The sequence below is a fragment of the Lemur catta genome, chromosome 1, assembly GCF_020740605.2.
Source record: "Lemur catta isolate mLemCat1 chromosome 1, mLemCat1.pri, whole genome shotgun sequence".
Taxonomy (NCBI): Eukaryota; Metazoa; Chordata; class Mammalia; order Primates; family Lemuridae; genus Lemur; species Lemur catta.
The window spans coordinates 78,557,010-78,569,517 of NC_059128.1; the positions used below are offsets into that span (position 1 = coordinate 78,557,010).

General features: G+C 41.7%; 1 protein-coding gene across 5 annotated transcripts in view; it reads right to left on the bottom strand.

Moving 5' to 3' along the window:
* The window catches only part of SPG11 (SPG11 vesicle trafficking associated, spatacsin), a 74,736-nt gene that overhangs the window by 4,023 nt on the left and 58,205 nt on the right, over positions 1-12,508 (bottom strand). For 2 of the 5 annotated variants that reach the window (XM_045528068.1, XM_045528071.1), the window contains 7 exons: positions 12,119-12,333; positions 10,927-11,674; positions 4,756-4,895; positions 3,678-3,876; positions 3,143-3,280; positions 1,279-1,412; positions 506-613 (listed from right to left, as the gene is read on the bottom strand). In XM_045528068.1, coding sequence (XP_045384024.1) covers positions 506-613; positions 1,279-1,412; positions 3,143-3,280; positions 3,678-3,876; positions 4,756-4,895; positions 10,927-11,674; positions 12,119-12,333 — 1,682 coding nt within the window. Of the gene's footprint in view, positions 1-505; positions 614-1,278; positions 1,413-3,142; positions 3,281-3,677; positions 3,877-4,755; positions 4,896-10,926; positions 11,675-12,118; positions 12,334-12,508 lie in introns of those variants that run through there. The other 3 variants (XM_045528070.1, XM_045528072.1, XM_045528073.1) reach the window with 3 other exon arrangements.

Here is a 12,508-nt window from a genome sequence, read left to right on the forward strand (position 1 = left end):
TGCTGAGGACAGACAGGCTCCCAGAGCCCAAGACCTGAGTAAGTCAGGCCTCTGCTTCCAGGCCTCCTTCCTGGTCATCGTCATAAATGGCTCCACAGCTTTTCTGGCTCAGGCCTCTGCATTCACTTCCTAACTTGGCTCTCAGCAACATACTTTTCATGGTGCCCTGAAAACACTCTACAAGCCCTCAGCCTCAGAGGTGGACAACCCACTTTCAGCATGGCTCTTAGGAAGGGTTTTTGCATCTCCAGAACAGGCATTTAAAACAGTAGAAGCAGGCAACAGGTTGAAGTGGAGGAGGATAAATTCATTTTCTTTGATATTTAGCATCAGTACAGTCACTACCTAGTTTGAACTCTAATCTTAAACTACTGGTTACAGGAGGTCCCTAATTCCCTCCCTCCATATCCCAGGTCCACCATGATTGAGATTATTCCTGAGAAAAGCCGAGGCTCCCGAATGTCAGTAGTACTTGTCATTCTGGAGCTCATTACATTATACCTACCGGGTCCAACTTCTTCCTCATCAGCACTTCGAAGTAGTGTTTTTTATGTAGCAAATCAAATATGTATGTCATCTCGTTGTACCTTCCAATGCCGGTGAGGAGACGTACCTGTGGAGGGGGAGGACAGCTCACGTCATCATCACCTGGAGTTGTCTGAGTTGGATCACTACCATCAGTTCGGTTGCTTTCAGACGCCAAGCTCCAGTGGGGGCAGGGCTAGTGTCCAAGCTGCCATGCTTAGCTCCCTCCCATGTACCCAACGGGAATCCTCTGGATGATTCAGAAATGCTAGTCATTGGGACACCACAGGCTGTTCCCCTTCTCTGCTGTCCCAAAATGTAGATTATCAAGTGCTGAAGTGCCTGGGCAGGCATGCTTCCTCTTCCTACCACTTCCTCAATACAGTGGCCAATGGCTTGCTCAGCTACTCAGGTCAGTTTCAAGCCCAGAGAATTTGGGAAGGCATGCGAGGCTTGACTTGTCAGCTCATTTCAATTCAGAGTTAAGAGGAAGGTCTGGAACCTTGTTTTGGGGAGGAATGCAGCTGTCTTAGCACTCTAGAAAAACTGCCCTGGCAACCTGGCAGGGATCCTCTCACTTTCGCACCGTTGGAGGAATCTTTGATGCTGACAGAAATCAACTTGGAGCACAGGTAGTGGTATCCAGATGGGCAGAATTCCCTAAGACCGTATCAGCTGAGCTGGCCCCAGCCTGTCTGTTCTCTCAAAGGTTTCCTCAGGATGGAGAGTGGGGTTGGTGGGGGAGCTACTCACCACCAGTCCATACTCCTCATTGGGGGCCAAGTGGTTATCTGTGAGCATCCGGGCAGCCTGTAGGACTCGGATGATGCCCTCCATGTGGCATGTCAGGGTGAAGCAGTGATGGGCCAGGATCAGGAGCTCTGTGGCTGCGTGAGTAGGACACTGGATAAGACAGGATTGTGAACCCTGGCCACCCACTGTCAACCTGGCCACCCAGCTTCACCCTCAGGAGGCTAAAGGGGCCTGATGGAGAAGGGACTAATCTGGAGAGGGCTCCCCCACCAGTCCTCTGAGGTCCCTGACCTCAGCATCTAGCTCTGGGACAGCCCCTTGCTGGCATCTAAATTTGCCTCTCAGTGATGACAGCACAGGGAATAACTGTATCCTCAAAGACAGTTGTGTAGTGACCATATATCCAAAAGGCCCAGCCAACACAAATCCAAGGGCATTCTCTGCTTGTATCCCAGTGGAAGGTCTTAGGGCCTAATCAAATGCCATTTGGTGTTCTGGCTTTATAGATTAGTGAAAGAGTTTTCTACATATAGACTTAAAAATACCGTACACAATCACTATAAGGAAAATTAAAAGGCAAACTGTGAAAAATATTTGTAATGATGAGGATTGAAATAGGGTTCCCCATCTTTAATACATGCTGTGCCCTCTGGGGCTTTTGCAGGGCCCTCTCCAAACCTACTGACTGCTGAGCACCCCTGACAACTAATCCCTGTTCAGGCCTTAGTTTGGACATTTCCTCCAGAAACCTACCTTGACCCCATCAGTCTGGCTGTTACTGTGTATTAAAACCCTGGTCTGTGAGCCTCAGGGATTGCTATTTAGCTTATTCACCATATCTCAGGTGCTCAGGGTGCCTGGCACACAGCTGGTACTCAGTGAATATTGTTGAACTGGACTGACAAAAAATACAGAAGGCCCTTTAAAAAATGAAACTGTTTAACTTTTTAAAAATCTTTATTTGTTCATTAAACATTAGTAAAATGCCCTTTTTGGGCCTATCAAATTTGCAAAGTAGAATGGGTTCCAGGAAATATCTCACACTGCTTAAGTGAGAGAAGTGATTTCTTTTTCTGAAGTGAAATTTGGCTGGCGCAGCCTCTATGTGTGTGCATATATGTGTCAGAAGCCTTAAAATGGGCATACCCTTGAATTGTGCATTTATCTTAGAGAAATAATCATGGATGTACACAGAAATTTGCCTGAAGGATATTCATCAGTGTGTTTAAAATAGCAAAAATTGGAAGCGACCTAAAGGTCCCACAATAGTATAAAATTCTTAATTATATATAAGAGAAATCCTCTGTAGCCATTAAAAACAACATAAAGAATATTCAGTGTCATGAAAAATGTTAATGACAGCATATTCATAAAGTTAAATTATGAACATTATATACAGTGTAATGTCATTTTTGAAAAAAGAAGACCTACCACAAATACCACTGAATGCCTATAATGAGCTAGACATTAAGGACAATGAGCAAGCTTTGAAATCATACAGACTGGGTTCAAATACCAGCTTTGCCACTTACTAGCTATAAATTAACCAACTTCTCTAAGCTTCAGTTTTCTCTCTTCTAAAATGGGGATAATAATACCCACTTTGCAGGGTAATATAAGAGTAAGTATGTCAAGTGACTCAAGGTTACCTTTTTGTGTGGTTTTACATTTGGGGGTACTTATCCACACTTTCTAAATTTTCTTCAATGAACTTAAGGCTTTCTACCAAGAACTTATAACCCATGCTGAAGGGCTAGGTGTCCAGAGCAGGAACAAGGACTCAAGTTTTAGAAAGACTGACTCTGGAGACCTTTTGGAAACCTGTTTAGGCCCAAAACATGTAAGAAAAAGGCTAAGAACTTACTGCAAGACAATTCTCCATGGGGAACAGAGGAAATCTTATCCAACAACTTCATGCCTACTAATGTGCGGTCTTGACACAGAGTGGTCAGCTGAAGAAACGTCTGGCTTTCCTCTGCTGGGCTGAACATCTGCTTATGTCCTATACAAAAGATGTAGAGACAGGTGATGGTTTTACCAAGAAAGGGTTGGGAGAGGGACAAAGCCCTGTGCCAGGAGGCCCACTCTGCCCAGGCCTGGGCACCAGGAGGTAATGTTAATGGAGTGCTGTTTGCAGCTCTCCCCTTGCTGAGCTCAAAAACCTTGGCCTATTGGTTATCTTACAGGACAGAGGAGTTCTTTAGCTCAGAAAAAGACATAGCTACTACAAGCATAATCATAAAACACTAAAAAACAAGATGAATGCAATGTATTCTCTTACAAGTGTAATCTGGAAACTTGAGAGGACAACATACAGGATATATAACATCCAAATCCTTAACACAGGGAATCAGAGAATGACATCTGAGAGGCTGGGGAGGTCTGGAGGGGCAGGGCACCTGTTCCCTCTGATGGGGCCAGCAGCTCCCGTGTCACCTCTTCAGCTACAAGTTCAGCCACAGTGTCTGGCTTGAGGCCTTGGGTGCTGATGAAGGCCTGGGCTCGTCTGCATCGGTCAGGCTGCTGAGAGGCCAAGATTGCCCGAAGCATGGCTTCACCATCCTGGGCAGCAACATCTGTGTAGGAACAGCCCAACTCCTGAGAGGAAGGCAAAGCCAGTCAAAGCCATTTACAGAAGCCAAGAAAAGCAAAAGATAGCCCTCTCTGAAATCTTATGTGGACAGGCTCTGTTAAGTTTTCTCAGCTTAAAGATCCCTCACCCCTGAGCAAAAACCTTAGAAAAAGCAAGTACTGTTTTCTAATGTTTTCTATCATGTCACTAAAGCCAAACCAAAGTAAAAGGCAGGCTTGTCTTCAGAAAGCATCAGGTGACTCTCTTGTTGAACAATGGTCTTTTCAAATGTGAAATGTAAGAAACTGAATAAAGCTCAAGAGCTCCTTCCTTATTGTTCCCACAGCAGCAACAAAACCCTCAATTTCCAAAGAAGTCTCTAAGTCTTCTCCAAGGCAAGGGCTTTAATGCTTGGCTTTATTTCTCTCATGCTCTTCCGCTTCTGGTCTTCTATTTTTCTCCCTCAACCAGCACAAAGCCACAGACAATTTCTGGCTGCTCTGGCTCCTCTCTTTATAGTTACCGTATTACATATGGAATGCTCCAAACACTCACGAAGCAACACCTAAGATTTTAGGTCTAGAAGGGACCCTCATGGTCAAATCATCATTAGATGAACAGCCAGGGGCCCACAGAAATGAAATGTCCTGCCCTAGTTTTCTGCTTGCAGAAAGCTGCAGCCAGGAGTCAAATCATCCTGGCATCTGGCCTGGTGTCCCCTCTCCCACACTATATTCCCCAGAGAGGGATTTATGGGGGCCCATATCTTGACAAGAGCTCTCGTCCCAGGTCTCGATTATCCCCTGAAGGGCTGACTTACCAATGTCCAAAATCAACCTCTAACTTCCTGCTTCCCTCACTCTCAGAAGGAACATCCTATGGGAGCCCCACCCTTTGGCACATACCTTGGCAAGTTCATACAGACAGAGGACCTGCCGGCAGTAGTTCTTCCCATGGAGGGATTTGCTTGTCAGAGTTTCCAGATTAGTCACCACTTCATCACTGGACGGTACCATCACAGATGACTGACTATCCAGACTTGAAGCTGGAAGTAAATACAGGTCTGAGGGGGGCTCTAACCTAGCAAGTTAAAGCCCCACCACCACCACCTCCCTATGACTCTACCTCTCTGCTCGCAGCCCCCTGCACTGCACCCCCATGACTGACTGCCTCTGGTTTTAGGGCCACTTCTGACAGGGCCCCACTTAAACTTCTGTCATTGCCTTCCTCCACAAAATTCCAGCCCATGATACTTCAAAGACTTCATATGCTACAGGAGACTCAAAGCCACCTAATGAGAGATCTAAAGATCAGCAACAAAGATGCCTTCTAGACCCTCTTCACATACTCACTCCCAGTCTTCTGAATTACCATTTTTCCCCCTCTAGCAACCTCCAGCCTGAATGCAGTACTGCCTGAAACCTAAGAATTAAGCACTGAGTCAGGGAGAGAGAGAGAGAGAAACGTGCACAAGAGAGCGAGTGCAAAAGCAAATTCCAGGAGAAGCCCTCTGGTACAAATTCAAGGAGTGAGAAAGCAAACTCCTAATTCCTGTTCTCCCTGGCCCTGGCTCCCAAGCAACCCCTTGGCAATGGTGGCAGAGGCTGCAGTGGCAGGTGGCAAGAGCCAAAACTCTGAAAGAGGGGAGCCTTCTTTTCTGAGCACAAGTGCTCTGGTCTCAAGAGGGTACAGTAAACCCCTGTTGCGTTTTGTATTATCCTCCTATCACTTGGCCCTGGAAATGGGTATGGACACAATGGGATAACTTAACCTTCAGCTTTTGGCTAGAGGACTAAAAAAAGGAAGTCTCAAGGAACCAGAAACTACCTGGGAGAGGCTCAGGAAAGTAACTCAATAAAGTTTTTAATGAACTACAGGGCTTACTCCTGGGCTGCTCATGTATGGTTCTGACCCTAACTTGCATACCAAAGCCTCTGAGAACCAAATTAACAGACAGACCACCACCTGGGTCACTAATCCCTGGGTGGAATGAACACACAGGATAGATCTGAATGGCACTGCAAAGGCAACAACAACTGATGTTGAAATCACAGCCCAGAGGCAGTAGTTTGGAACTTCAGCCTGAACCTAACCAGGTCAACTGTCTGCTAAAAAATCATCAACATTCTTCATAGGATCCCTCATAGGATCTCAAAGATCCAGAATCTCAAATAGTGTATTTGAGTATTACACTATTCAAAGTGTCTAGGATGCAATCCAAAATCACTCATCATAGGAAGAAGCAAGAAAATCTCAACTCACATGAGAAAAGCCAATCAAGAGATGCCAGCTAGCATTAAAACATCAGGAATGTTAAAGTTATCTGACAAAGACTTTAAAGCAGCTATTATGCAAATGTTCCAACAAGCAATTATGTATGCTCCTGAGACAAACAGAAAAACAGAAAGTTTCACCAAGAAATAGAAGACATGAAGAACAAAATAGAAATTTTAGAACTGAAAAAATACAGTCACATGCTGCACAATGACATTTCCATCAATGAGGGACTGTATATACAATGGTGATCCCATAAGATTATAATGGAGCTGAAAAATTCCTATTACCTGGAGACCTCATTGCCATGATGATGTAATACAATTACTTAATTTTTTAATAAATTTAATGTAGCATAAGTGTACACTGTTTATAAAGTCCACAGTGAGTATACAGTAATGTTCTAGGCCTTCACGTTCACTCATTCACTGAATCACCCAGAGCAACTTCCAGTCCTGCAGACTTCATTCATGGTAAGTGCCCTATATACGTGAACCATTTTTAAAAAATCTCTTATATTTTTACTGTACCTTTTCTATGTTTAGATATACAAATGCTTACCATTGGGTTATAACTGTCTACAGTATTCAGTACAGGAACATGCTGTACAGGTTTGTATACTAGAAGCAATAAGCTATACCATACAGCATGGGTGTGTAGTAGGCTATACTATCTAGGTTTGTATAAGTATACTCTATGATATTTGCACAATGATGAAATCACCTAATGACACATTTCTCAGAATATATCCCTGTCTTCAGTCTTTAAATGACATGACTGTAACTGAAATTTTAAAATCACAGAGATAAAGAAAATTCAATAGCAGAATGGAAATGACAGAGGAAAGAATCAGTGAAACTGAAGAGAGACTTGTAGCAAAATGCTGGTAAAATAAATAAATAAATAAATAAAATAAAATAAAAATGAAGAGAGACTAACAGAAAGTATCCAATCTGGACAAGAGAGAGGAAAAGGAAGGTTAAAAAAAATTGAATCTCAGCACTTTGGGAGGCCAAGGCAGGAGGATTGCTTGAGGCCAGGAGTTCAAGACCAGCCTGGGCAACATAGTGAGGCACTGTCTCTACAAAAAAATAAAAAATTAGCCAGGTGTGGTGACACATTCCTGTAGTGACCTATATAGTCCTAAATATTTGGGAGGCTAAAGCAGGAGGATCACTTGAGCCCAGGAATTCGAGGTTACAGGGCACTATGACTGTGTCACTGCACTCCAGCTTGGGCAACAGAGCAAGACCCTATCTTGAAAAAAATATGAACAAAACCTCAAGGACTTGTGAGATGATAATAAAAGTTCAAAATTCATGTCATTGAAGTTTCAGAAGGAGAGGAGAAAGAGTATGGTACTGAAAAAATATTTGAAAAACTCATGACTGAAAACTACCAAGTTTGGTGAAATACATATACATAAACCTATATATTCAAGAAGCTCAGTGAACCCCAAATAAACCGAAAGAAAGATACATCCAGCCATGTTATAATCAAACTGCTAAAGACAAAAGACAGACCAAATCTTGAAAGCAACCACACAAATATGCACTATCTGTAGGTGAACAATGGTTCAAATGACTGAAGATTTTTCATCAGATACCATAAAGGCCAAAAGGAAATGGTATAACATTTTCAACTGCTGAAAGAAAAGAACTAATTTTCCACATCCAGTAAAAACATTCTTCAGGAATGAAGGTGAAATAGGCATTCTCAGATGATGAATAACTAATTGAAAAAAACAAAAACTAAGATTATCTGTTGCTGGCAGACAGTTTTAAAAGAATTACTAAAGCAAGTCCTTCAGACAGAAGGAAAAAGAAACCAGAAGGAAACCTGGGACATTAGGAATGAAGGAAAAACAATAAAAATTGTAGATATCTTTGTAAATATAATAGATTATTCTCCTCTCGAGTTTTTAACACATATTTTTAAGTTAGAAGCAAATATTATAGCATTGTTTGATGAGAGTTTTCAATGCATGTAGATGTAATATAAGACAACTAGGGAATAGGTGCAGTGACTCACACCTGTAATCCCAGCATTTTGGGAGGCTAAGGAGGGAGGATCTCTTGAAGCCAGAAGTTTGAGACCAGCCTGGGAAACAGCAAGACCCCCCTCTCTACAAAACATAGAAAGATTAGCCAGGCATGGTGGCACACACCTGTAGTCCCAGCTGCTTGGGAGGCTGAAGCAGGAGGATTGCTTAAGCCTAGAAGTTGGAGGTTACAGTAAGCTATACCACCCACTACACTCTAGCCCAGGCAACAGAGTGAGATCCTATCTCAAAAAATACATTAAAAAAAAAGGACATCAGGAGTTCGAGACCAGCCTCAGCAAGAGCGAGACCCCGTCTCTACTAAAAATAGAAAGAAATTATCTGGCCAACTAAAATATATATATATAGAAAAAATTAGCTGGGCATGGTGGCACTACTAGGGAGGCTGAGGCAGTAGGATTGCTTAAGCCCAGGAGTTTGAGGTTGCTGTGAGCTAGGCTGATGCCACGGCACTCACTCTAGCCCGGGCAACACAGCGAGACTCTGTCTCAAAAAAAAAAAAAAAAAAGGACATGCGGATGTAAACGGAGAACAATAAAATAAAGTGACCTATATAGTGGTAAAGTTCCTACATTCCAGCTGAGGTGGTAAAATATTGACTCTAGACTGGAAAGTTAAAAATGTATATTGTACTCTCTAAAGAAACCCATTAAATTATGTGAAGATATATAGTCAAAACTCATAAAAATTAAAATGGAAACTAAAAAATGTTCAAATAACACAAAAGGCAAGAAAAAAGAGTTTCCTTAAAAATCACAAACTACCAAAACTCATTCAAGAGGAAAAAGACAACCTGAATAGTCTTGTAATTATGAAAGAAATTGAATTTGTAGTTTAAAATCTTCCAAAAATCTCTAGGTTCAGATGGTTTTACTGGTAAATTCTACTAAACATTTAAAGAAATAACACCAATTCTACACAATGTTTTCCAGAAAATAAAAGAGAAGGGGATACTTTCCAAACTCATGAAACCGGCATTATCCTGATAAAAAAACAGTTCAAAAAAAAATTATAAGGCTGGGCACAGTGGCTCAAGCCTGTAATCCTAGCACTCTGAGAGGCTGAGGCAGGAGGATCACTTGAGCTCAGGAGGTCAAGACCAGCCTGAGCAAGAGTGAGACCCTGTCTCTACTAAAACTAGAAAAAATTAATCAGGCATGTGGTACGTGCCAGTAGTCCCACCTACTCAGAAGGCTGAGGCAGAAGGATCACTTGAGCCCAGGAGCTTGGGGTTGCTGTGAGCTAGGCTGATGCCACTGCACTCTAGCCCGGGCAACACAGCTAGACAGTCTCAAAAAAAAAAAAAAAAAAAAAAAATTATAGATCAGTATTCCTCATAAAATAAATGCAAAAATGCTCAACAAAATAGCAAATTGATTCTAGCAATGTATCAAAAAGAATAATGCACCAAGACCAAGTACAGTTTCCTAAGTGGGGAGTGCAAGGCTGGTTCAATATTTAAAAATCAATTAATATAATATACTATTTTAATAGTCTAAAGAGGAAAAAAAACCACATGATGAGATCAACAGGATGTAGAAAAAACATGACAAAATGCAATACTGATGCATCACAAAAACTCATAGCAAACTAGGAAGAGAAGGGAACTTCCTTAACATGATTAAAGTGTATCTTCAAAAAGCCTACAGTCGGCTAGGTGCAGTGGCTCACACATGTACTCCTAGCACTCTGGGAGGCCGAGGCAAGAGGACTGCTTGAGGTCAGGAGTTCAAGACCAGCCTGAGCAAGAGCAAGATCCTGTCTCTACTAAAAATAGAAAAAATTAGCAGGGCAAGAAAAAAAAGTTTAAAGAAAAAAAAAAAACCACACACACACACACACACAAAACAAAAAGCCTACAGTTAATATCATACTTAATGATGAAAGAAAGACTGAATGCTTTCCCTCTAAGAGGGATAAAAAGGGAACGCTGTCCACTGTTACCACTCCTATCTAATGTAGACTGAAAAGCCCAGCCAGTGCAATAAAGTAAGAAATAAAAGGCATATAGATTGGAAAAGAAGAAGTAAAATTGTCTCTATATGCATTGACATGATTGTCTATGTAGAAAATCTTGGGAATCTACAAGAGGAAAAAATTTAAAAAATATTTTTGTAGATACAGGGTCTTGCTGTGTTGCTCAGGCTGGTCTTTAACTCCTGGGCTCAAATGATACTCCCATCTCAGCCTCCCAAGTAGCTGGGACTAAAGGTGTGCACCACCATGCCTGGCTAATTTTAAAAAAATTTTTATAAGAGACGAGGTCTCACTACCAGGCTGGTCTCCGACTCCTGGCCTCAAGGAATCCTCCCACCTCAACCTCCCAAAGTGCTGGGCTTATAGGCATGAACTACCACACGCAGCTAAGAAAACTTAAAATAAGTGAGTTTAACAAAGTCATAGAATAAAAGGTTAACATAAAAATCAACCATATTTGTATATACTATCAATGTATAACTGGAATCATTAAATTTATAGATTTACAGAATAAACTGTATAGAATAAATTTCAGTGAACTAACTACAAGTCAAATGGATTCTCTCTGTGAAACACAGCTAGTTAAAAGACATAGATGTTTCTACTTTATTAACTAGTTTATTACCTAGTTTACAGATTACCTAGAAAAAAGCTGCTGTCCCTTTAACTTCTATGTAACTATTATGGAAGAGACCCTTCCTTTTTGAAGGCAGTGCCAACAGTTTCATTTAAGACACAGAGCAGTTTGATCTTCTTTACTTACTGCTTTGGACTTTCCTTAGGGGAGTGCTGGGCTCCTCTTCTTCCTCAGGCAGCTCAGCACTTTGTAGGAGAGCACGGATCTCTGGGTGGAGGTCATCCACACTAGCTTCCCCTGAGGCCAGTGCTCTGCAGTGTAACACCAAGGCAACATCCCGGTTATAAAAATGAAAATACCGGCATACTCTACTGGCTTCATGCACACAGCCATCATCCAACAGGCGCCCAATCAAAAAGTTTAGTGACTCCTGCTCCTTCCAATCCAGTCTATTCTCACATGCCTCTCTGGATGGAAGGCCATTAAGTTCAAAATATTTTGATGTGTTCAGAGCAGCCAACTTGGAGAAGGAAAACTCACTGGCTAAACTATCAAAGGAAAGTTCGCCACTAGTTGAGATCTGTCGAGAAAACCTGGGTTCTATTTCCTCCTGGTTTCCTCCAAGGGTGTGCTGGGTGATGCGGCAGAGCCAGATCTGCTTCTCCAGCTCCTCCAGCTTATCCAAGGGCACCAGGTCCTCCTGGGCAAGCCAGTGCCCTGCCAGTGTGAGCAGGAGATGGCGCTCCTCAATGCTGCTCCCTCCAGGTGGGTGCTCACATGCCACAAGGGCCTGGGTTGAGAAAAAGGAAGAAGCTGCTTTGCTTGAAATGGAATTTTTCTTAAAATTCTCATGGCATTTTTTCCAGAAGTCAATTCTTGCTTGTTTCAGGGACCACTGCTCAATGTGTTTTAGAGTCTGCATTTCCTGTTTTATCTGTGAAATTTAACAAAGCAAATTTTAGCCTTTCCTGAATAAAGAAGTATCATAAATGCTAATGTTCCCTAAGTATACCATACTTGTTAAAACTAAATCAAATCAGAGAACATGGGGCTTGGCTACAGATGACTCTGGATATTTTATCTGCAAAGTTAAGGTATAAAAAACAATCCTAAATTTATCTCACTGAATGGGGTTCAAGAGGAAGCCACCTAATTCTATTCAAAAGAAAATAGTTGTAGCATATCCTGCAGGCTAAAACTTACATTTCAAACACACATTCTTCAGTAATGGGGATCCTAGCCTCATCCATTTCTGAAAGTAATGTGTGTGTTGAAAGTAAAAAAGCCTCCTCTCCTATAAATTATGTACTTCATTTGATTCTGTTTAACACTGGTTTAAAAAGCTAAGATTTTCAGTAACTTAAAAGACTAATGATACCTCTTCAATAACCAAGCTGTCCACAGGTAATTCAGCTAATTCCGCTACCCTCCTGGCTAAAGCAAATTGTCCATCTGTCTGCAGTCTTTCCAAAATAGATCTACATTCACGCTGAAAATTTTCAATGCTATAGCTGGTAATAATCACATGATTAATGGCTATGGATGTATCCTTCAAAATTTGGCTAAGGAGACACAGCTTCTTCACATCTGGACCTGTGCCAAAGAGAAGAGGATATAAATATTTAATCAATAAAATGCTGCTATGGCATTTCAAGAGTAACTAAATAGTAGGGAAAAATATACACGTTTGTTATAAAAATGTGGTTAAAGGAAAACAAAAACCTATTTTTCTACTCTAGTACAGGAAGCCATAAGGTAGCTCCTATAC